A 22,213-nucleotide genomic window follows, 5' to 3' on the forward strand; every position below is an offset into this window, starting at 1 on the left:
TTTTCCGCTTGTCGCCCCCCTCTAGCCCACAGTCTCGCTGCCCTGAGCCTCCCGTGCCGGCCGGCCGGCGGGGTGGACAGGCGGGCGCGCGGGGGGCGCGCGGGGGGCGGGGGGAGTTCCGGTTCCGGTTCTTTGTGCAGCTGCAGCAGCGGCTCCGGGGAAGATGGCGGCCCGGGCGGGTTTCCAGTCTGTGGCTCCGAGCGGCGGCGCTGGAGCCTCAGGGGGGGCGGGCGCGGCGGCTGCCCTGGGCCCGGGCGGGACTCCGGGGCCTCCCGTGCGAATGGGCCCGGCGCCGGGTCAAGGGCTGTACCGCTCCCCGATGCCCGGAGCGGCCTATCCGGTGAGTGGGGCAGGAGGAGGGGCGCGCGGGCTGGGGGCGGGGCCGAGCGGGGGCCTGGGAGTGACAGGGGTGGGGGAGAAGTAGGAGGGACTCTCCTGGGAGGGATTTGGGCCCTGAGCGGGGGTGAGGGGAGGCAAGTGCGGAGGAAGGGAAGGGAGGCGGTTAGCATCCCCACCTTCTCCTGGGAGCATTGTTTGCGTTGGGGAGTCAGGGTACGGAAACAGTGTGGATGAAGTGGGGCCAAAGGTGGGCATGTGGGAACTGGAGTGCAAAAGGATCAGCGCAGCCCCAGTGCCCAGAGGAACACAGAAGGTGTAGCTAGCCAATCGAGGTCAGCTTCTAAGGAGACGATAGTTCCCAGTACCATTTGAGTAAATGTGGGACTTATGTGGGACTTAGAGAAGATGCCCAGTATGTCAGATATGAAATAGACTGGAGAGAATTTGAGTATGATCTAGCTATGTTTTAGGTTTGGGGCTGTATTCCTATGGAACTGCAACTGGAGTACAGGAACCTCTAGTTTTTGGATTTCAGAAACAGAGGGCTCTTCCCGTTGTATTCCATCACCACCACCTCCCCGCCAACCTTGTTTCATTTAAAGAACTCAGGCGTCTTTCACTTTCTCTTACTTGGTGGGGCTAGTAGGGAAGTCATGACATCTCTGGGTCCTTTCCTCTCTATAGAGACCAGGTATGCTTCCAGGCAGCCGAATGACACCTCAGGGACCTTCCATGGGACCCCCTGGCTATGGGGGGAATCCTTCAGTCCGACCTGGCCTGGCCCAGTCAGGGATGGACCAGTCCCGCAAGAGACCTGCGCCTCAGCAGATACAGCAGGTCCAGCAGCAGGCGGTCCAAAATCGAAACCACAAGTAAGATGACCCTGGGGTAGGGGAGGGAGGGAAGGAGGGAGGGAAAGAGGGAGGGAGCCCGTGAGGACACAGGTAGTGGGAGAACCTGAATCCAGAAGTGGTGGTGCTGTGTCAGATGGGTGCTCATTCTTCAGAATGCCTCACATGGGTGGGGGTTGGGGTAGGCGGAGTGTCTTTGATTTGAGAGACGCTTTGCAGTTCCTTCATTTTCCTATAAATGGAGGTGCTGACCAGTCTGTCTTCATGTTCTGGCTAGTTCCATCCCAACCTGATCACAGTATTTATTCCAAACAGTGCAAAGAAAAAGAAGATGGCTGACAAAATTCTACCTCAAAGGGTGAGTCCAGGATGTTGATCTTCTTGAGGATGTGCTGAGTTTGAAAATAGAGACGGTCAGCTCTAGATCTCAATGATGCCTTTTTGTTCCTAAGATTCGTGAACTGGTACCAGAATCCCAGGCCTATATGGATCTCTTGGCTTTTGAAAGGAAGCTGGACCAGACTATCATGAGGAAACGGCTAGATATCCAGGAGGCCTTGAAACGTCCCATCAAGGTAATGCAGGAGAGTGCTAGGCAGAGCGCCAAAGGAGAGGACTCGGGAACCTTCCATAGGCTTAGGATGAGAAATCAAAGGCGCAGCACGGCTCTCCTTGGCATTTAAATTATATCTCTCCCATCCGCCTACGAACTGAGAATTACATTAGAACTGAACAGCAAAGGGGGAGGGGCTTTTGATATCTCCTGCACCAGAAATATACCCTGTCCCTGTTTTTGCTGTAACTCCTCTGCCACCTTGGGAACCTGGCACCTTGGCATGACTTTGTCTATTTGCAATCCTAGCTTGTGCAGTTGCACTCAGGCCAGTGGACTGTATTCTTCTAGATGGAATCTCAATCTACCCAGCCCAGGGACTGGGTAGATAGTAAGCCAGTCTGTTAGGAGTAATTTGGGGGGTTGGGGAGATTCTTTAAATATCAAACCACTGAAGCCCCACCATCAATCGTGTTTCTGCTTTCTTCAGCAAAAACGGAAGCTGCGAATTTTCATTTCTAACACTTTCAATCCGGCTAAGTCAGATGCCGAGGATGGGGAAGGGACGGTGGCTTCCTGGGAGCTTCGGGTAGAAGGACGGCTCCTGGAGGATGTGAGTTCAAAGTCCGCTGTGGTTGACATCTAGGGTGGAAGCTTCTGGGAGCAAGCAGTGTTGTCTGGTTGGCAAGAATCCTGACTGGTGCTCACAGCTCCTATTGCGAACAGCAGGGAGAGAGTCACTGTGTTCCCTGCACTAAAAGACAATGGTGCTTTGTGTCTGGCTCCCACAGCTTGGCCCTTGCTGTGGTATCATATCGAGAACCTTATTGTTCTGGGATTTGATTTGTTGTTTACCTTCCTCCTGATGGTGCTGGCCGTTGGACCTAGCCTTTGCAGATTATTCAGTTTGTGTTTTTTGTTTCTCTAAAGTCAAGTGACTTTGCACTTAGCATTTGAAGACATGCTTTCCTCTCTGTCCAAGAGGTCCTTGATTCCCACTGTGGTATCTCCACCTTCCCAATTTTCATTCTCCAGCCTTTCATAGTTTAAGTGGGATAGTTTTCTTTGCATCATGGGGAATATCAGCTGACGGGTGTTAGCCCTCTACTTCCCATCCCAGAAGCTCCTTGGGGAAGCTCACCTTTTATTCCCTTACACTCCCTGATGGTCTGTTTTTAGCTATTCATAAGCAAGCTAATTAGAATGCATTTTTGAAGGAGAACCGGGGCTCTGTGTCAGAGCTTCCTCCTCTATATAGGTCCAGTCCATCTGCTGGTGGTATCATTCCATCCAAATAAAGCTGTTTTTGTTCTGGCTGATTATTGCCTGTGATTCATTTCCCCTCTAGAGTCAGACTTTTCTCTGTTCAGACTCACTTTGTTATGGGCAACAGTTTGGCTTAACTTGCCTTATTTCCTTTAGGGAAATGAGGTGGGTAAGTCAGTGACCCTGTACATGTTATAGGCTGCTTCTTCAGGGTTCTGTGGCTACCCTGACCGGCTTAATACCTACAGACACCTGTTTTGTCATCTCCTGAGGGAGATTCAGAAGACATTTTTGAGTTTTTCCCCCCCAACTGTTGTGTGGGTTCCTTTTTTTTAATGGGACTTTGTCTTGAGAAATTTCTCTGGTCTTTTCTAACATGACCTCTTCTCTCTCTCCTCTAGTCAGCCTTGTCCAAATATGATGCCACCAAACAAAAGAGGAAATTCTCTTCTTTTTTTAAGTCCTTGGTGATCGAACTGGACAAAGACCTGTATGGGCCAGACAACCATCTGGTAGAAGTGAGTAGTTCTGTCCTGTAGACTTTGACTCCGTAACTGGAGGATGATGAACGTGGGAGCCAAACTTTAATGTTTAGGGTGAGGGGGAGGTTTAAAGAAAGGGTAACCCCTAGCACGCAGTACTACCGTTGCAGTGTGTACACTGACCTCCAGGTGGCACTAGCTGTTTAGTTCTGGTACTGTTTGGACCCAAGAGCTCTTACAGTCTGACTTGTCCCACGTTTTTAATCTTATCCTGGTTGCTGCCTCAAGGGAAATTCTAATGGAGGCCTCTTACACATCCCAGGCCATCTGTGCATCTTGCTTATTAATAATGGTGAGATGTAGTTATCCACACCCTACTCATACTTTTTCCTGATAGCAGGTACTGTCATTAAGGGGGTTAACTAATAGAGTTCGAGTCCCTGCAGGGTACCTCCATCGATAGATCTGGGACTTTCTTTTGGTCCCTGTTCAGATTCACTTTCCACATCAGCAAAAACCCTTTGTTGTAATGCCTGGTTATACAATGTTCTGAAGACTGTGTTAACGACAGTATTCTTTGGGGTACAGTCAAAACAGAATGAGACAGTCCAGCTCTCTAAATGAACTTAACCTGCTCCTTTCTTTGCCAGTGTAGCTGCAGCCCCTTAACCTCAACCACTAAGAGACATGGGAAGGTCTTTACCATCTAATAAGGGAAGTAAGTCATAGAACCAATAGAAATTTGTAAATATACTTAACTGGACTTTATAGCAGTAGAGTATAGTGGCTAAGAACGTGGGCTTTAGAATCAGACATGCCAGAGCTCAAATCACAGGGCTACCACTTAGTGGTTGTTTGATCTTGGGCAAGTTACTTCACTCTTCTAAGCATTAGTTTGCTCACCTGTAAAATAGGTTTAGTTGTGCCTATCTTATGTGGATGTTGTGGGAATTAAATGAGATGATCCCAGGGAAATGTCTTAGAAGACTCTTGTCCATCGTAAATATTCAAGAAATGATAGCTATGTTATTTTACTATGTACATGTGTATTAACCATTTTGTGGATAAAATTACCACTGAAAATTCTGGCTAATTTAAATGTGACCCTGTACAGAATCAAAAGGTTAATCTGCTTATATACAGACAGTAATCCCAGAGCTTTATGCAGTATTTAAAAATGTCTTATGCTATTGCTCTTTTCCAATAGCCTCAGTAATCAAAGTTGAATATTCAGTCATTACAGAAGCTCTTCCCTCCCACCCCAGCTCTTCCTGTGGGAGAGCTCCCCCTGACATCTTCCTCTCTGTAGTGGCACAGGACCGCCACTACCCAGGAGACGGATGGCTTCCAGGTGAAGCGGCCAGGAGATGTGAATGTACGGTGTACTGTCCTACTGATGCTGGACTACCAGGTATTCTGTGGTGAAGTCAGGGGATCCAGCTTTCACAGCCACATCCCATCGGCGGCCCGATATTTAAAGGTTTAAATCTAGTTGTGGGTACTTTGTCACCAGACTTTAAGCTCCTGAGATACAGGGATAGGGTCTTAGTCATCTCTGAGCTCCTCCTAGTGTTTTTTGGTCCCAGAGAAAACAGTACCTTAGTGCTTGTCAAATGGCTTGAATGTATGGCCCTGCTAAAGCACCCCAAAATGCATGTGGACCCAGCTCACTAGATTCATCCCTGTACTCTTTGGTTCTCTGCAGCCTCCCCAGTTTAAATTAGACCCTCGCCTGGCTCGGCTCCTGGGCATCCACACCCAGACCCGTCCAGTGATCATCCAAGCACTGTGGCAATATATTAAGACACACAAGCTCCAGGACCCTCATGAGCGGGAGTTTGTCATCTGTGACAAGTACCTCCAGCAGGTAAGAAAAGGACCCATTCTTTGCCAAAGACCAGTAGAGTATTAGTTTTGTGCTCAAAATGCCAACTTCTTAGCTGCTTTTCCTCTTTCACATAGATCTTTGAGTCTCAACGTATGAAGTTTTCAGAGATCCCTCAACGGCTCCATGCCTTGCTTATGCCACCAGAGCCCATCATCATTAATCATGTCATCAGGTAAGCATGTGTATGTATGAGAGGCAGCACTGTGCTGGGGTGGGCTGGTACCAACTTGCATAAGGCAGTTGTTAAATTTTCAGGAAGCAGGTGGTCAAATAGCAGTTACTGAAGTTACATATAAACTTACAACTTAATACATTAGAGTGGGGCGCCTGGGTGGCTTAGTTAAGTGTCCGACTCTTGATTTGGCTCAGGTCACGATCTCACGGTCCTGGGATTAAGCCCTGCATTGGGCTCCACACTGAGTGTGGATTCTGCTTGGGATTCTCTCTCTCCCTCTCTGCGCCTTCCCCACTTGTATGCATGTGCTCTCTCTCAGAATACATAAACATTAAAAAATATGTTAGAGGAAAAAGGAAGGTAACACATACTCAAAAATTCATCATTTCTCACTTTATTACATTTTATTAGTTGAGTATGTATAGCGGAAGTACTAGGCAGTTTCCCCTATATCCCAAAGTATGAGCATTCTATGAAAACTTTCCTAAGCCGAAATGGCACAAAGCAAAAAAGTGATTTCTGTTAATTTTTATGGAAAAAATTTTGAGCATCCCAGACCCCCCAGATAACCTCTTTTGCATAAAATATGATGAAATAAAGCACACATGCTCACAGATACAACTCAAAGCTGTAGCGGCTTGATGCTGAGATGCCAAGGGTATTTCCCGGAGGAGGAGATTGGTGGTGTCGTTTGCTGCTCAGGGTGTGTGCTGCCTCTATAATGCTGCTGCAAAATAAATGCCGAACGCTGTTTTTGCTTTTTGCCTGTTTTCGTAAGTGTGAAAATTCTCTTCAGAAAGACTAATGTAGGCCTTTCAGAAAAGCAACGTGGTGTAACGTGAATCCAAAACCAGGGGATACCTGTGTCATGATGTCTTAACTGCACATGTCTTCCCAGCTCCTTGATCAGTGACCTAACGTTGACAGCTTGAAGTCAGCCACGTTGGGAATATTTAAACCACAGAAATCAGCAGATGCTACAAATTAGCTTTTTCTTTTCCTCCTCTTTTGGAGAATCATTTGTTAGACATGTACCGGCTCGTCGCTGATGGGCTGCCGTCTCTTCTGTGGATGGTAAAACATTTAATCTGAGACTCCCAATTCCGTTATCTCCTTCCACTTTTTTGTTCGGAAGATGGATGGGCAAAAGTGTCTCCGTGTATAAGGAGTGAAGGAATGCCCTTCCTCCTCCTCACGGCAGAAGGTGGCTGGCTGTAGACTCTCTGCTTTCTTTCCCTTACTCCATATTAATTCCAATAAAGGTCTTCCTTTCTTTATATGAACCATCACTCAGCCAATGGTAACTCCTCCAACTTATGTGTTGGATCATTAGAAGCTGATCTGTCCTGGGTTCCTGTGTGTAAGGTTAAGCCACTTTTTATTTTGTACGGTGTGTGTACATGTGTGTGTTTTAAGTAGGCTCTATGCCCACCAACACAGGGAGCCCAACACGGGGCTTGCACTCATGACCCTGAGATCAAGACCTGAGCTGAGATCGAGAGTCAGACTCTTAACCACCTGAGCCATCCAGGCGCCCTGGCATGTGTTTTATTAGAATTTATTTTCAGGTCAATTTTGGTTTAACAGGGAGAAAGACCTATAAGATACTACAGTATGGGTTTCCTTTGGGGAGGGAGAAACTTAATTTTCCCTGGATATTTTTTGTACCGTTTGAATTTTTACCATTGATTAAAAAACAGTACAGTTTTATTGAGGTTTATATACAGTAGGTCACACACACTTGAAATATAGTTTGAGACTTTGTCAAATGTAACACCATGTAGCAGCTGCCACCGCAAAGAAGGTACAGGAAATTTCTGTCACGCAAAAGTTCTCTTGTGCCTTTTTGCAGTCAAACCCTTCATTCTTGGGCCTTCTTCTTGACCCTGTGTAAATAGGTCTTAGGGGACAAGCCCTTTACCAGGCTCCTTTGGTTTCCTCCCCAGTGTTGACCCGAATGATCAGAAAAAGACCGCCTGTTATGACATTGATGTGGAAGTGGATGATACTTTGAAGACCCAGATGAATTCTTTTCTGCTGTCTACTGCCAGCCAGCAGGAGATTGCTACTCTAGACAACAAGGTAGGGGCCCCTGCCCAGGGTAGCTTGGGTGTCACCAGCCTCCTGTCGTAGCTTCTAGGCTGTCTTTTGACTCTTGGTGTTCATTTAAAATATATTAACACCTAATATATGCCAGGTACTGTGCTTGGTGCCAGTTGCAGCCAGACACTGATTCTGGCTGTAACTTTTAATAGCTTTGAGCCTCAGTTTCTGAACTGCGAAATAGAGATTATAAGAACTTTTCTGTAAGGGTTGTTATGAGGATTAAATGAGACCATGTAGATAAGGATGACTCTGCATCTGGCACGTAAGAACAAACGGTAACTGCTGCTCTTCCTATTACTATCCTTATTAGACATAGTCCATGCGGGTAAAGCCAGAAATGCTCTGAGGAGCGCAAAGGAGAACAGGGTGGCTTTCCTGGAAGAGTTGATGCCCCAACTAAATCTTGAAGGACAAGAGTTAAGGAAAGGGGAGAAGGGACAGTGGTGCTTAGGGGCGTGGGAGGCAGAAGATATTCCAGAAAGAGGGAACAGCGTATGTAAAGGTCGAAAGATGAGAGAGTGAGCCTGGCGTTTAAGAAGTACAAGCCGTTCCGTGTGCTAGCTGTATCTCAGGGTGCTAGCTACGGATAGGAAGTTTGGAGAAAGGAAACCTGGTAGGGAAGCAGGATCTTAGTCGTGAAGAAGCTTTGATATAGGGAGAGCTGGTTTGTATTTTGTCCTGAAGACAGGAGGAAGTCCTGCTCTTTGCATTTAGAATGATCACCTGCAGGAAGGTGGAGAGTGAGTTCTAATCTGGAGGCAGGAAGCCCAGTTAGGAGGCCAGTGCAGTAACGCATGTGAGGTGTGTTGAGGGCCTAAATTTGTGGTACTGACAGTGAGGATGAAAATAAGTAGACAGATCTGAGAGGTGTCTAAGTGGAACTGAAGAGATTTGGATACTATTTTGATGGAGATGGTGGGGTGAGGCTTGAGGGAGAAGGAGGCATGACTCCCAGGTTTTTAGCTTGGGTGGATAGTAGTATTTATTCAGATTGGCAACTGGAGAACAGGAGGAGAAGTGAGTGTTGGGGAAAAGGTAGTGAATTATGTTTTGGAGAGTTTCAGGAGCCTTGAGAAGTCAAGCAGTTGGATTGGTTGAAGTTTAGAAAATGGACTCTGGTCTGCCTACTGAGGACTCCCTAACCTGTCATTGGTAATGGAAGATATGCAAGTGAATGAGGTTGCCAGGAAGAGTACAGAGAATGAGAAAAGGGCAGGAAGAAACCCCTAGACCATAGCTTTTGAGACAGCTGTGTGTACCACTGCTTTTCTACCTGAGAGTGTTTTTGGACCCATTTGTGCTGTGGATTAAGTATTCACCATGTAGCTTCACCCATAGTGGACCCTGTGGAGACCAGAAGGAAAACTACATACCTGCTGAAAGAATGTCGAGTGCTGGAGCAGTTAGGGCTCTGGGTGGCACTCTGGACCTGGGCTGGAAGTGGCAGGCACATGGAGATGTCAGACAGTGTCTGCCATTTAACTTTGCATTTCCTAGTTTGAAAATGTTATGAGCTTCCTTCTCTTCTTTCAGATCCATGAGACAATAGAAACTATCAATCAGCTGAAGACCCAGCGGGAGTTCATGCTGAGCTTTGCCAGAGACCCTCAGGGTTTCATCAATGATTGGCTTCAGTCCCAATGCCGGGACCTCAAGGTAAAGAACCTAGGAAAGGTGCAAAGAGACTTAGGTCAGTGGGGCACACATTTGCTTTATTTCTGTAGCATCTGGTAGAAGAGCCAGAGAGGGGAGTGAAGGACCAGAGTTTCTTTAGCATGTTCTAGGGTCCACTTTACAATCAAGCAGGGAATTGGAGGTGGAACCATCAAGTGTTTATCTACTACTTACTATGAGGTGTCACTGTGTACCATATAGTAGGAGATGCAGAGCAGAAAATTGGATCTCTCCTTTCCAAGCAGCCTGCATTCTGTTTGGAGAAAGTAGGCTAATAGGATTGATTGATTGATTTAAAATTTGAGGGTCTAGGGGCGCCTGGGTGGCGCAGTCGGTTAAGCGTCCGACTTCAGCCAGGTCACGATCTCACGGTCCGTGAGTTCGAGCCCCGCGTCAGGCTCTGGGCTGATGGCTCGGAGCCTGGAGCCTGTTTCCGATTCTGTGTCTCCCTCTCTCTCTGCCCCTCCCCCGTTCATGCTCTGTCTCTCTCTGTCCCAAAAATAAATTAAAAACGTTGAAAAAAAAAAAAAATTTAAAATTTGAGGGTCTAATTGGTTTTATTCAATGATTTATGAATCAGGCAGCATCCCTTCCAGTAAATAGGCATTCTGAGGATTGTACAAAATGGAAGGTTTTTGTTTTGCTTTTAGTTTTTTTTAACGTTTGTTTATTTTTGAGAGAGAGCGCGAGCGAGAGCAGGGGAGGGGCAGAGAGAGGAGGAAGACACAGAAATTGAAACGGGCTCCAGCTGTCGGCACAGAGCCCAATGCGGGGCTTGAACTCACAAACTGCAAGATCATGACCTGAGCTGAAGTCGGATGTTTAACCAACTGAGACACCCAGGCACCCCTGAGAATGGAAGGTTTTGATAAGGAGGAGGAGGGTGGGGCAAGGAAGTCTTAGCAAAAGTAAAGAAAGGATTATTTCAGACCAGGTTATTTTCTTTTGTGGGGAAGGGAACAGACTAGTATTTCTTACAAAGTTGTAAACCACGTAAGACGTTATCAGAACTCACCACTACCGATGAGGTGATTCAAAGGAGAACGGAGATGGATGAGGCTAGGATAGCTGGGGAGTTCTCTGTGGCGAAGTTGGGATTTGAGGTCGTTCTCCGAGAGGGGAGCACTATAAGCGCAGGCAAGAAGGTGGAAATGAGCACTGAATGAGTTGAAATGTCTCCTCAGTTTTCTCCTATCCTGTGGTGACTGTGACTAGAATTATAGAGGCTGAGCAGAGGAACAAGGGAAGAGGGGAGCCAGAAAGGATCCCTGGACAAAGCAATGACTTGTTGATGGCAGGAGGTGACTTTGGTTGTGGTGGCAGTAATTTGCTAGGGCTGCCATAGTAAAGTACTGCCAGCTGGGTGGCTCAGACAACAGGTATTTACTGTTTATCCAGAGGCTAGAAGTCTGAAGTCAGGGTGCCAGCAGGGCTGGTTCCTTCTGAGGGCTGTGAGGTAGAACCTGTTCCGAGGCACCCTCCTAGCTTGTGATGGCCCTTAGGCATTCCTTGGTCTGCAGATGGTGTTCTCCGTGTGTCTTCACGTCATCTTCCCTTTGTGCATGTCTGTCCCCGTGTCCAAGTTCCCCCTTTTTATAAGGATACCAGTCTTGTTGGATTAGGCCCACTCTAATGACCTCATCTTAACTTGATCATCTCCAGAGACCCTATTTCCAAATAAGGTCACATTCACAGGTACTAGGGGGTTAGGATTTTGACATCTTTTGAGGGGCTATAATTCAGTCCATGACAGGTGCGAAGGAGGGACACAAGTCTGTTCTCTCTTTTCCCCTCCCGTATCCTCCAGACCATGACTGATGTGGTGGGGAACCCAGAGGAAGAGCGCCGAGCTGAGTTTTACTTCCAGCCTTGGGCCCAGGAGGCTGTGTGCCGATACTTCTACTCCAAGGTAGGTGCCTGGGCACAGGAAACTGACGAAAAGCAAGGGGTCTGAACCCCTGGTGGGGGTCAGGATATTAGGTACCAGCTTCTGGTTTGTGTCATCTATTCTCTTCACTGTTTTCTCCCTAGGTGCAGCAGAGACGACAAGAATTAGAGCAAGCCCTGGGAATTCGAAATACATAGGGCCTCCCTCACAGCCCTGATTCGGCTGCACCGATTCTTATTTGGGCCCTGTGCTGCCTGCCTCATAGCACCTGCCTTGGTCTTGCTTGGGGCCTTCCAGGGGATGCTGTTGGTTCAAGGACAACACCAGAATGAAGAGGGTCTCACATTTCTGTCTTATCAGACACCTGTTACCCTCTTCTCCCACCCCATCCCTTCCTGTCCCCCAGCTTCCCTTTGCCCCACAAAGTTCCCATGTGCCTCTACCCTCCCCTGGTCTACATAGGACCTCTAGATAGTATTAGAGAGAACCTGTAGTGGTAATCAGTGCATTGAATGGATTGGGCCTAAGGCCAGGTGGTCTTCAAGGGGACCGGCTACACTGACCCTGCCCTTCAGAGACCCAGGAGTTGGGAGGTTTAGCCCCTTCTCTGAGACTCAGGCCTGGGGGCACTCTATAAGCTAGTTGATCTTGGCTCTCCTGATAACAGAATCCAATTTCCTTCCTTCCCTCCACAGGTTTGGAGCACACCCCTCCTTCACTTGTTGCCCTCTAGCACTAAAGGAACCCTGGTTCTTGGGCTCCACTGAGCCCCAGGTCAGTCCGCAGCCCTCTGGATTGGCCTGCTGTCTCAGTGCTTCTCTTACTCCCTCGTAGGGGGTCCACATCAGTATTGGAGTTTGTTTTTTAACTGTTGCTCCCTCCCAGCACACTCCCTATAGCTGCTCTTTGTAGGATTCCTCTGCTATCCATCGTCCTAATTCAGGGCATTTGGGTGGGGGGATCTTGCCTTTCCCTGTCAGAGCCCCAGGGATCTAACCTGGGGTACTATCATTGCCAGCAGAGGCTGTTCCTGCTGTTGCTTGGAGGTGTGACTCATTTATTCACTCCACCCTGCCTCCCTCATCCTTTCATGGAGAAACAGGCCTGAAATCAAACGGGTAAAAGCCCTGGGCCATCCCTGTCTTCCTGTCCCTTGTTTGCCCAGTTGACACCCACTGGTGACTTCTAGGGCACTGAGGAGTGAAAGCGCCTAGGGCTAGCGAATAGCTCTGAGTTGGGTTTGTGACTCTTCCCTCTCCCTGCCTCACAGGATTGTGACTCCCCAGCCCCTGCCCTCAAAGCTTCAGACCCCTCAGGTAGCAGCAGGACCTTGTGATCTTGGCCCCTTGGAACTGAGATGGTTTTGCATCTTTCCAGGAGAGCCTCAGATTCTTCTTCCAGGTTGTATCACCCGAGTTAGCATATCCCAGGCTCGCAGACTCAACATAGCAGGGTGGGAGACAGCTGGGCACAGAGGGGGAATTCCGTTCAGCCTGGGCTCTAACCCCACAGAACTGACAAAGCCCCTGCTTCCCCACCCCCTCCTCAGGCTCCTGCGAGCACATCCTCCAGCCCCATATCCCTGCCTGTTCCACACTGGGGACAGCAGAATTTTCTCCCCATCTTCCCCTTCCTGCCATTATCCCACCCCTCCCTTAAAAGGTTCTCCCCACAGAGACACTGGACAACCTCTGTCCTTGGGGCTGGAACCATGAGAAGGAAGCTCAGCACTCCTACATAGTGTCCCTGTTGAAGATAACTGTTTTTATTAACTGAATTATTATGTTTTTTTCATGGACCAAAATTTTTTTTGTACTGTCCCCTTATCGATGTCACCCAGTTTTAATAAAAGAATCTTCTGAAGGATGGGTCCCCCTACCTGCTGAGGGAGAGCGATTCCCTGAGCTCATTCTCTGAATACCATTAGCCATGTTCATGGTGTTTATTCGTTTTATTTGACAATTATGTATTGAGCACCTGCTGTGTGCCAGCTGTGGTGCTAGGCACTAGGACTACGGTGGAAAACAAGGTTTCTACCCTGCGGACATCAGGTTCTCACCTTAGAGCTTGCTCTGTCAGCCCAGTGGTCCAAGCAGGCCAGGTGCTGGTTGGGATTATTGGCCTTCCTCACTGGATCTAAGAGTCCCGCCCCCGGCTCTTGTTCGGGCGGTATTAACAAGACCACGGCACTGCCATCCCTCCTAACCTTCTGAGCTCCCCACAGCACCTATTGGCTCAAGAGCACTGCCCTTGAGTGCCTGTGATTCCTTAGGCTTGACGATCCTGAGCCACCTGTAGAGGAGTTCCTCTTCTCAGGGCTCCTATCTAGGTAGGGCCTGCACAACTGAAGACTGTGTTCCTCTGCCTGCTGTCCCTCTAAGGTTCCACTTCATGGTCCTGAGTGAGATTCCAGTTCTTCAGACCAGCAGAGAAGTGTTGTCCTCTCCATACTACAAATGATCAGCCCCTCTGCAGAGTTGAGAAGACTGCTCAGGATTGATCTGTCTGCAGAAGCATGAAATTCTGCAGTTCGCATCATAATGTGCCAGCTTCCCACCTGGTGGCATTGTCTAGCTTGGTTCTACCCATGAAGGGGTTTAGAATGTAGGATGAGCGCAATGCAGTCCAAACTTGTAAAAAAATTCTCCTTCGCCTCCACGGATGGGAACACCCAAGTATTGTCTGCATGCAGTCAAACCCACCAAGGATGCAGCCTGTTCCCAATTTGGAACTTGGGGATTTACCAGACTTGAGTAGGAAAAACAGAAGAACGTGTGGGGTGAGAACTTGGGAGTGGAAAAAATTGATGTCAAGGACATTGACATGGCATCTGTTTTTACCCAGGCTAATTACATGTGTAATGAATGGCTGATGAACCATTATTAATTTCAAGCAAATAATCTACAGTTCGCTCTTGGGAAAAGAGCTCTGGTACAGATAACTTCCTGTGATGAGCTAATTCTGAATCTGCACACTCTTTATTCGTATATAAATGCACAATTTCTTTGTCTCCATACTTAGTAAGATGATTTTAAGGGCAAAATGAGAGAAGGAAGCATTTAGGCAAAAACAAGGGGGTTGTTTTATGCATAAGCGTCCATTCTCTGGGATTCCCATCATATGCACCAGGGACAGAAGCATTCTTTCTCTTCCATCACCCATAATCAGTGTTCCCAGCTGGCACTTGGCACTGGTGCCTTTGTCTTTGTGCCAGTGCAATAATGGAGCGATCTGTGGGAGGCTGGCTTTGTAGCAGGTGCAACTTTACTCCTAAGGGAAACCAACTACCAACTTCGTGTATATTTCCCTATGGGAACTCCCTGGCCATGGGAGGGGAATATGGTGGGCTCTTCTCAGGCAGTCCCTAGAACTTAGAAAAACCTTTTCTCCACAGACTTGCCCTCGAGCCCATTTACTCTTACACAGTGGTTGCACACAGACTCCCCTCTGGCCTAGTGCTCGTTGCTGTTGGCGGCCAGCAGTGGCCCAGAGGGATGAAAACACCCACTCAGCAATCTGCCAAGCCAGGAGGTCAGCACATGAGCAGACAGTGGCGTCTGCCCTTTAGGCCAAGGTGCAGGGACAGCTGGAGTGTTAGAGCCATTTGTCCCATTCCAGTTCGGCCTAGAAACCGGAGCTGCTTCTCTTCTCAAATGGCTGTGGGTGATGTAGGGCCCTGGACTGTTCAATGTGTTCTTTCTTTTTTTTAATGTTTATTTTTGAGAGAGAGACAGTGTGAGCGGGGGAGTGGTGGCGGGGGTGGGGGGCGGCAGATGATCTGAATCGGGCTCTGTGCTGACAGCAGAGAGCCCAAAGCAGGGCTCAAACTAACGAACCGTGAAATCATGACCTGAGCCGAAGTCAGATGCTTAACGACTGAGCCACCCAAGTGCCCCTCAATGTATTCTTTCCAGTCTCTTACTGTGCCCCAAATCACACACCCCACTTCTCCATTACAAGATCTGAGACCACAAAGCTCCACAGAAGTTCCAGCTGCCCCAGGTCTTGCCTCCCCCTTTCTGGCTTCTTGCAAACTAGCCAGTAACCTGAGGGAGCCCATGATGTGGTAGCTTGGAAACCCAAGAAAGACTTGAAGGAAGCTCAAAACCTCTCAAGGACAGTGAATGCTTTAGCTGCCTTCTTTTCTGTCCTGTCCTCTTCTTCCTTAAACCCAGAGTCTGCAAGAGAATTGTAAGCCACTTGGCATCAGAGCTTTTAACTTTGGCTTTTCCCACCTTCTTTTCCTGGAAGACATTCAGGTGAGGATCCTTTGGGGTGAGGAGAGAGGCCCAAGGGTGAGTCCCTCAGATGAACACTGGGTAACCAAGGTGACCTTGTCTCTTGGGGCTCTTGAGGTCTCTCCTAATCCTTGGGCTGGGATGCCCCCAAAGCAGGCCCTTACCTCTTACGTAGTCTTATCCTCAAAAGTGAGTCTACACCCATGCACCTCACTCACGCAGCCCTGCAGCAGAGCTAGTGTGGGGCCAGTGACATGTAGTCTTTTGTCACTGCTAGAGGATAAACCTCTAGAGCAGACTTTGGGGTCCTAGGAGGATATGTGGCGTGATTCCTACCTTGGAAAAGAAAGCATTCCTGTATTTGCGACTAGGACTGAATACAACTTAGGCCAGTGCTGGGGGACAGAAGGGATTGGGGGGGACCAGTCACTTGCTTTTCATCTGGGCTATTTCTTGGCAGATTTCAAAATGAGACCATTACAGGGAGGGAGGGCTGGGGCCAAGGGAAGAAGCTCACTAGCACCATCAGCTGGCAAACCTAAAAAGAAAAGCGGGGCCTGGACTCTGCCTCATTCCTGTTCTCCACCTGTCTCTTTTCTCCCCTTTCCCTGGCTTTGCCAGATTCCGTCTCCCTGGGCTCCCGCCTCCCCACCCGCCCCTGGAGGGCGGGACTTGGCTGCACCCACGTGTGGTGGAGTTATATGCTCCGAGCCCCGCAGAGAAGCTGGGAGTGCAGCACTGAGCCAGATCGGTTAGAGCAGCAGCACGATGGCTGGCAAGAAAGTCTGCATTGTAGGCTCCGGCAACTGGTAAGTGACTCTGTCAAGTATGGGGAGGGAAAGGGAGGTTCCCCCAAGTACACAGGGGGTTAGGGAGAGAGGCTTGGTGGGCAGGAGGCAGACACTGGGTAGGAAATGCCCTCCAATTTCCGTACCACCCCTGGTATCTTCTGTGCCTACCCCCACAGGACAGATGGTGCCCAAACCTTTTCCTGGCCCTTGCTTGCCTGGGCAGCTGCACCTGTTCACCACAGGAAGGGAGCTTCCAGAGTCCTCTCTGCCTGAATAGCTGCTTAGGGCTGGGGGGTTGAAGGCTGTTCCCCTTTTCCAACTGCAAAGTACAAGATAGACTAAGTCTCCTTTCTACTGCCAAAGACGCACTTTCATGGTGGTGGTCCAGGTCATAAGGAAGGTGGCAAGCAAATAATCTGGTAGGCTGTGGTGCCATCCTGAGGTGGAGCGTTGCCCCCTCCCCTGCCACCATTCCTCCCTCTTGTCCTGACTCCTCCACTTTCTGTGCTCTCCCTCCCACCAGGGGCTCCGCTATCGCCAAGATTGTGGGTGGCAATGCGGCCCAGCTGTCACACTTTGACCCACGGGTGACCATGTGGGTGTTTGAGGAAGACATCGGGGGGAAAAAGCTGACAGAGATCATCAACACACAGCATGAGAATGTCAAATACCTGCCAGGGCACAAGTTGCCCCCCAACGTGGTGAGCCCCAATACCCTGGGAGAGGGAAGCGGAGGGGTGCCTCCTGCTGAGAGAGGGGTCATTTCAGCTGTTACTTGGACTTGGAAAGCATCTTGGGAGGGCTGCTCTAGGCACAGGGCACCCCTATATAAAATCCCCAAACTGCTCTCCTGGGACTTCCTGGGACTGAAAAGAACTTGAACCCTCTCCACCTCCACCTCCACTGGCCCCCCACCCCAACACCAATACACTTATGGGCTCCCAAGTAGGAAAGGGAGGACGAGGAAGTTGGTTTCCATGACAACTAAAGACTTGGGGTCTGGGTAGCGCCTGCCTCAGGCTCTAATCCTGTTACTTATTCACTGGGTTATTAGCAGACGTGGAGGCTGCTCCTTGGACTTAAGGTCTCTAGTCAAATCCACGTGGCTTGTTCCCAACCTGGAAAGGGGGAGCAGGGAAGACAGCAGGAAGGGCTCTCCCTTCCCAGTTGGGAGCCTTAAGAATCAGGGTGATGAAACCCTACTTGGCCTCTCCCTCCTGCCAAGCCCAGGCCTTCTGTGGCTTCCCTCACTGTCCCACAGCCAAGGGCTACAGAAGCACTGAGAGGAGGCTCCCAGGAGTCCTCAAGAGCCCCGGGGCAGCTGGAGCCGGAGAGGGAATGACAGCGAGGGGGAGGGAATGCAGTGTTCCATTTCCTCCAAGATCAGGCCTTCCAGATTAGATCCCCTGACTGCCCTTCCTTCTCCCCCACCAGCCTCACATCTTGGCCCCTAGATCTCCAGAATGGGCTAGCAGAAGTCCGTGAGGCCCATGAGCACTGGTCGCCCCCCACAGGTGGCTGTCCCAGATGTGGTCCAGGCTGCAGCCGGTGCTGACATCCTGATCTTTGTGGTGCCCCATCAGTTCATCGGCAAGATTTGTGATCAACTCAAGGGCCACCTGAAGGCAAACGCCATTGGTGTATCTCTTATTAAGGTGCCAGGAACACTTTCGTGTGGATGGGGTGCAGCTAACTGCTGTGGGGTGAGGGTAGGGGAAGTGAGAACAGAAAATGGCAGAAGTAGGCCAAGAGTTTTTTGGAGAGAAGAGAGGAGTTGCTTGGAGGAGGCTGAGAAATAGGTGCTGGGGGCCGCTGGGGTGGGGAGGGTGGTTGGGGGGAAGTTAGAAGTAGCTTTGGAGGCAGATGTCTGCAGTTTGGGAGGCATACTAGAGATGCCTGGGGGTATGAGGAGCTGTTGGGTTTGAGGAATGTGAAAGGGAAGGTGGTTTGGAGCAGTGACTGGGATGGAAGTTAGTTTGAGGTCCTTGGGGGTGGGTTGTTGAGGGATGTCAAGAAGTAGGTTGGTTGAGGGTATATGGAAGAATTTTCAAATGGATTCATTTTCACGTGCCATCTACCCTCCTCACGGCAAGCTTTGGCTGAGTTCGAATGGGACAGGGCCTTTGGGGAGGGACACTGATGAACAGTAGATTTGGAAGGGGCAGGACTTCTGGGTGGGAAGCCCTCAGTTGGGCATAAAGGGCACCTGGCCTGAGCTCCATCCTGTGCCCAGGGGGTAGACGAGGGCCCTAAAGGGCTGAAGCTCATCTCTGAAGTGATTGGGGAGCACCTTGGCATCCCCATGAGTGTGCTGATGGGGGCCAACATTGCCAGCGAGGTGGCTGATGAGAAGTTCTGTGAGACAACCATTGGTGAGAGCCCTAACCATCACTGACAAATGCAGCTTGTCACATCCCCTCTCCGTTTCCCCCCTCCCCCACGTAGCCATCTTTTCCCCCATAAGGCAGGCAAAGGAAAGAAGACCCAAGCATCAGAGGTGAGGGAGGACCGGGACCCCCCCCTCCCCCCCAGGGAAAGGGTGGCAGGTCCTGCTTAGGGCTGGTGTGGGAAGAGAATCCCCTCTCAAAGCTTCACGTCCCTTCCCACTTTAGGCTGCAAGGACCAGGCCCAAGGAGAGCTTCTGAAAAAGCTGATGCAGACACCCAATTTCCGCATCACAGTGGTGCCAGAGGTGGATACAGTAGAGATTTGTGGGGCCTTAAAGGTGAGAGGGGTGCAGAGGCATCTATGAGGTGGGGAGAAGATCCTGATGGAGGGCCTGGCTTAGCTATACGAGGTGGCTGGTACTCCTCACTCTTGGGCAATTGCTTGCCTTCCCCACCACGTCCCACACACGCAGGAAGAATTGCAACAGCAAGGTCAGGGTCATTCAGGCCTGACAATTACTCACTATCAAACATTGAACCTCCCTCCTCCTCCCTTTCTCCCTATAGCCCCTTGTAGGACATTCCTGTCCCTGCCTCCAGTAGGTGGTCCAGGGGGAAGAGATGTCCTGGGAAAGCACCCAGGCTAATGGGAGATAAGATATCTAGGGCACCCAGGCAGGTTGATGGCCAGAACTCTGGATCTTGGACAAGTTGAGGACATCAGGGATATGGAACAGAATAGTCAAGGATGGGAGGGCTAGCTGAACAGAAGATTGGTTTTCAGGAAATGTTCTCAAGGATGGAGTAGGGGGCAGGGTTGCAGAGCCAGGAAGCACAAGCCCAGGGGTACAGCAAGTGGGAAAATCAAGAGGAGGAGCTAGTTGAGGAGCCCACCCACTATATTTCACATGGCTGATGGAAGGGGCATGAGGATGGTGCCCGAGGGCCTGCAGGAAGGGATCCTTTCTCACCTGTGACCTCCACTCCCCAAAGAATATAGTGGCCGTGGGAGCTGGCTTCTGTGACGGGCTGGGCTTTGGTGACAACACCAAGGCAGCGGTGATCCGACTGGGGCTCATGGAGATGGTCGCCTTTGCCAAGCTCTTCTGCAGTGGCCCTGTGTCCTCTGCCACCTTCTTGGAGAGCTGTGGTATCGGTGACCTCATCACCACCTGCTACGGAGGGAGGAACCGAAAGGTGGCCGAGGCCTTCGTCCGCACAGGAAAGGTGGGAACCCTGGGAGAATGGAGAATGGAGGGTGGGCCCTTTAGGTGCCTAAGATCCCACCTCCCATCTGAGCCCCAGACTCTCCACCTCCCCCTGACAACCCTTCTCTGCCATTTCCATCCACCCGTCTCGTTTTCTTCACAGCCCATTGAGCAGCTGGAGAAAGAGATGCTGAATGGGCAGAAGCTGCAGGGGCCCCCGACAGCCCGGGAGCTACACAGCATCCTCCAACACAAGGGCATGGTGGACAAGTAGGTGTCTGCCCCAGCCCCAGTGGAGGAGGGAACCACAGCCACAAGTGCTTTCCACACTCATCTTCCTGATCCCTCCTTAATCGGTGAAGTGGGTGGAGAGGGAGCCTTGTATTTACAGACAAGGAGACTACAGCTTGGAGGGAGTCTGGTCTGCCTGCTGTCCCTCTGCTACTTCATAGTCTTTGAACTCCCTCCAGTCTACTGCTCTTTGCACCACATTGCTTGGACCCCTTTGCATAGCCTCACTTCCGGTCCTTTCCTCCTGTCCTTTGCTATGGGGGCTGGAGCTCTGGGGCAGCAGGAGTAAACTCAACTGACTGTCCCATCATCCCATCTAAGCTGCTCCCTGGAGGCCAACCTTTCTGTCCCCTGAATCTTGTCCTGGGTGCCGAGGGGTGAGGAAGACAGCCTCAGCACAAAGACAGTGGGAGTGATGGGCTGATCAGAGCAGAGCTCTACTGATCTGAGAAAGAATCCTAGAATAAGAGAGTATGAAACAGGTTCAGAAGATCAGCTTATGGCTGGTCGGTGGAAAGCCTCAAAGTAAAGGAAGCAGCCTGTGTAAGAGGATGGGAAGAAGGAAATGCATTTATTGAGCACCTACACATTAATACATAATGGCTTCTTCATTACTTTGTTATATTGGTCCTATTTTATAGTTGATGATTCTGATGCTTAGAGAGGTTAAGTGGTTTACCCAACTAGAAAAAAAATTCATGCCAGGGAATCATACAGGCAAGTTCAATACAATAGAGAGCAGGGCAATTAACAACCTGCCTTAAACCCAGGATTAGGAGTTCAACTTCTCAGCAATTGGAAATTGAGAACCAGAGTCGGCCTGAGCTCAAAGGTGGGAGAGTAGGAGAGTGGAGGGTTAGGAGGTGGACAGGGAGTGGGCGGGGGCAGGTAGTAGAGGTATACCGGAAGGCTAATCTGGGTTTCTCCTTCCCCATTCTAGGTTTCCTCTATTCATGGCTGTGTACAAGATATGCTATGAGAACCATCCAGTGGGTGAATTCATCTGTTGCCTGCAGAATCATCCAGAACATTTGTGAGCGGAGCTGGGGCCAGGCCAGGCAGCTTCTTTACCCCAGTGGAGATAGTCAGAAGCTTGGGGTACCTGGCCACCAGGATCTCTGGGACTCTCCATGAAGCAGCCTCTTCTGGGGGACAGGAGGCTGTGGGGCCCAACTACCTGCCTGGAGATCCTGAACCATCAAGCAGCCCATAGCCTCTTGCCACCGCATCTCGCCAGAAATGGAGTTGCCTTGTCCCTCTCCAGATGCGGGGTTTTCTCCTTGTCCTCTGAAAGGGGTAGAATCACACCCCAGTCCTGTCTGCTTTGGGTGTGTGTGTTGAGGGGAGGGTGAAGGGAGAGGGAGGCAAGGGCTGCCCACTGCTGCCTCTCACACACCAGAAGTCCTGTCCCCAAGCCCAGTTAAATGGCTAAAGAAGTACCTCAGCCACAAGAGGAATGAGGTAAGGGCTGCCAAGGAGGGGTCTGGGCTTTTGAGCCGACACAGGCCCCAGGGACCCCTTTGCTCTGACCTCCGCCAAGCCCCACACAGCATCAATGGATCTCAGTGTTTGTTAACAAAATACAAAGCTCTCAACCCCCTCCTAGCTTCTCCTAGCAACATCTGCGTCCTCAGAAACCTCTGGTCATTCCTATTCCCCCCCGCCCCCAGGCTGCCCTGGCACCAGACTTGCTGCCATGCTGGCATCTCTGGCCCTGGGGCTTGTCATTCTCCCCGGGGACTTCCTAGTTCTTGCCAGCTTCTCCCCATCATGCATGACCTTTCTAAGCCTTCCCTCACCCTCCCGGCCAGGGCCCTCTTTGGGGAGCAGGAACCTAATCTGCTGACAGCTACACCTTTTCATAGCTGGTTCAGATCACTCTGCTCCCTATGACCTTTGAATTTGCTCCGCCTCTCTTCTCTGGAGCTCTAGTGGGGGGAGGTGTCATTTGGGTCCCTCCTGCCGCTGTCTTCCCAAGGACATCCTTAGCTCCACCCCTTTTCTCCTCCCAAACCCTATACCTATTTCTCAGCTGCCCCCAGAGCAGCCAGGGCAACTAACCAACACCTGCATCAG

General features: G+C 50.2%; 2 protein-coding genes and 1 long non-coding RNA gene across 8 annotated transcripts; 2 read left to right on the top strand and 1 right to left on the bottom strand.

Annotated features, from left to right (window-relative positions):
• Window positions 1-136: 136 nt before the first annotated feature.
• Window positions 137-15,492, top strand: SMARCD1 (SWI/SNF related, matrix associated, actin dependent regulator of chromatin, subfamily d, member 1). Of its 6 annotated transcripts, none has more exons than XR_006219937.1 (14): window positions 137-340; window positions 1,024-1,211; window positions 1,506-1,548; window positions 1,643-1,765; window positions 2,234-2,356; window positions 3,411-3,527; window positions 4,801-4,902; window positions 5,197-5,358; window positions 5,454-5,551; window positions 7,501-7,636; window positions 9,194-9,316; window positions 11,142-11,243; window positions 11,366-12,623; window positions 15,474-15,492. XR_006219937.1 is itself a non-coding variant. In XM_042992249.1 (13 exons), the coding sequence occupies exons 1-13, from the start codon at window positions 164-166 to the stop codon at window positions 11,417-11,419; spliced, it is 1,548 nt and encodes a 515-aa protein (XP_042848183.1). In that variant the 5' UTR covers window positions 137-163; the 3' UTR covers window positions 11,420-13,085. The 6 variants fall into 6 exon arrangements, 2 of the variants coding, with proteins under 2 accessions (XP_042848183.1, XP_042848184.1); XR_006219936.1 differs by lacking the exon at window positions 15,474-15,492 and adding an exon at window positions 13,604-13,689; XR_006219938.1 differs by lacking the exon at window positions 15,474-15,492 and having other exon boundaries at window positions 11,366-12,340; window positions 12,493-13,085.
• On the bottom strand, window positions 9,250-19,675 carry LOC122240348. The gene is made up of 3 exons (XR_006219940.1): window positions 19,610-19,675; window positions 10,350-11,361; window positions 9,250-9,325 (listed from the first exon to the last, which is right to left on the bottom strand). It is a non-coding gene; the product is annotated as an uncharacterized LOC122240348 (long non-coding RNA).
• On the top strand, window positions 16,140-21,738 carry GPD1 (glycerol-3-phosphate dehydrogenase 1). The gene is made up of 8 exons (XM_007073003.3): window positions 16,140-16,269; window positions 16,775-16,952; window positions 17,766-17,906; window positions 18,485-18,623; window positions 18,864-18,976; window positions 19,632-19,865; window positions 20,010-20,116; window positions 21,078-21,738. Exons 1-8 carry the CDS (start codon window positions 16,229-16,231, stop codon window positions 21,172-21,174), a joined length of 1,050 nt encoding a protein of 349 aa, XP_007073065.1. The 5' UTR covers window positions 16,140-16,228; the 3' UTR covers window positions 21,175-21,738.
• Window positions 21,739-22,213: the final 475 nt, after the last annotated feature.

The sequence above is a fragment of the Panthera tigris genome, chromosome B4 (assembly GCF_018350195.1).
Source record: "Panthera tigris isolate Pti1 chromosome B4, P.tigris_Pti1_mat1.1, whole genome shotgun sequence".
Lineage (NCBI taxonomy): Eukaryota > Metazoa > Chordata > Mammalia > Carnivora > Felidae > Panthera > Panthera tigris.

Bases quoted from the DNA above. Each gene is read 5' to 3' on its own strand.
- SMARCD1 (XM_042992249.1), top strand. From the start codon at position 164: ATGGCGGCCCGGGCGGGTTTCCAGTCTGTGGCTCCGAGCGGCGGCGCT. The intron at 1,212-1,505 runs GTAAGATGACCC...TATTCCAAACAG, and splicing joins GTCCAAAATCGAAACCACAA to TGCAAAGAAAAAGAAGATGG. The intron at 4,903-5,196 runs GTATTCTGTGGT...GGTTCTCTGCAG, and splicing joins TACTGATGCTGGACTACCAG to CCTCCCCAGTTTAAATTAGA.
- GPD1 (XM_007073003.3), top strand. From the start codon at position 16,229: ATGGCTGGCAAGAAAGTCTGCATTGTAGGCTCCGGCAACTG. The intron at 19,866-20,009 runs GTGGGAACCCTG...TTTTCTTCACAG, and splicing joins CCTTCGTCCGCACAGGAAAG to CCCATTGAGCAGCTGGAGAA. The intron at 20,117-21,077 runs GTAGGTGTCTGC...TCCCCATTCTAG, and splicing joins CACAAGGGCATGGTGGACAA to GTTTCCTCTATTCATGGCTG.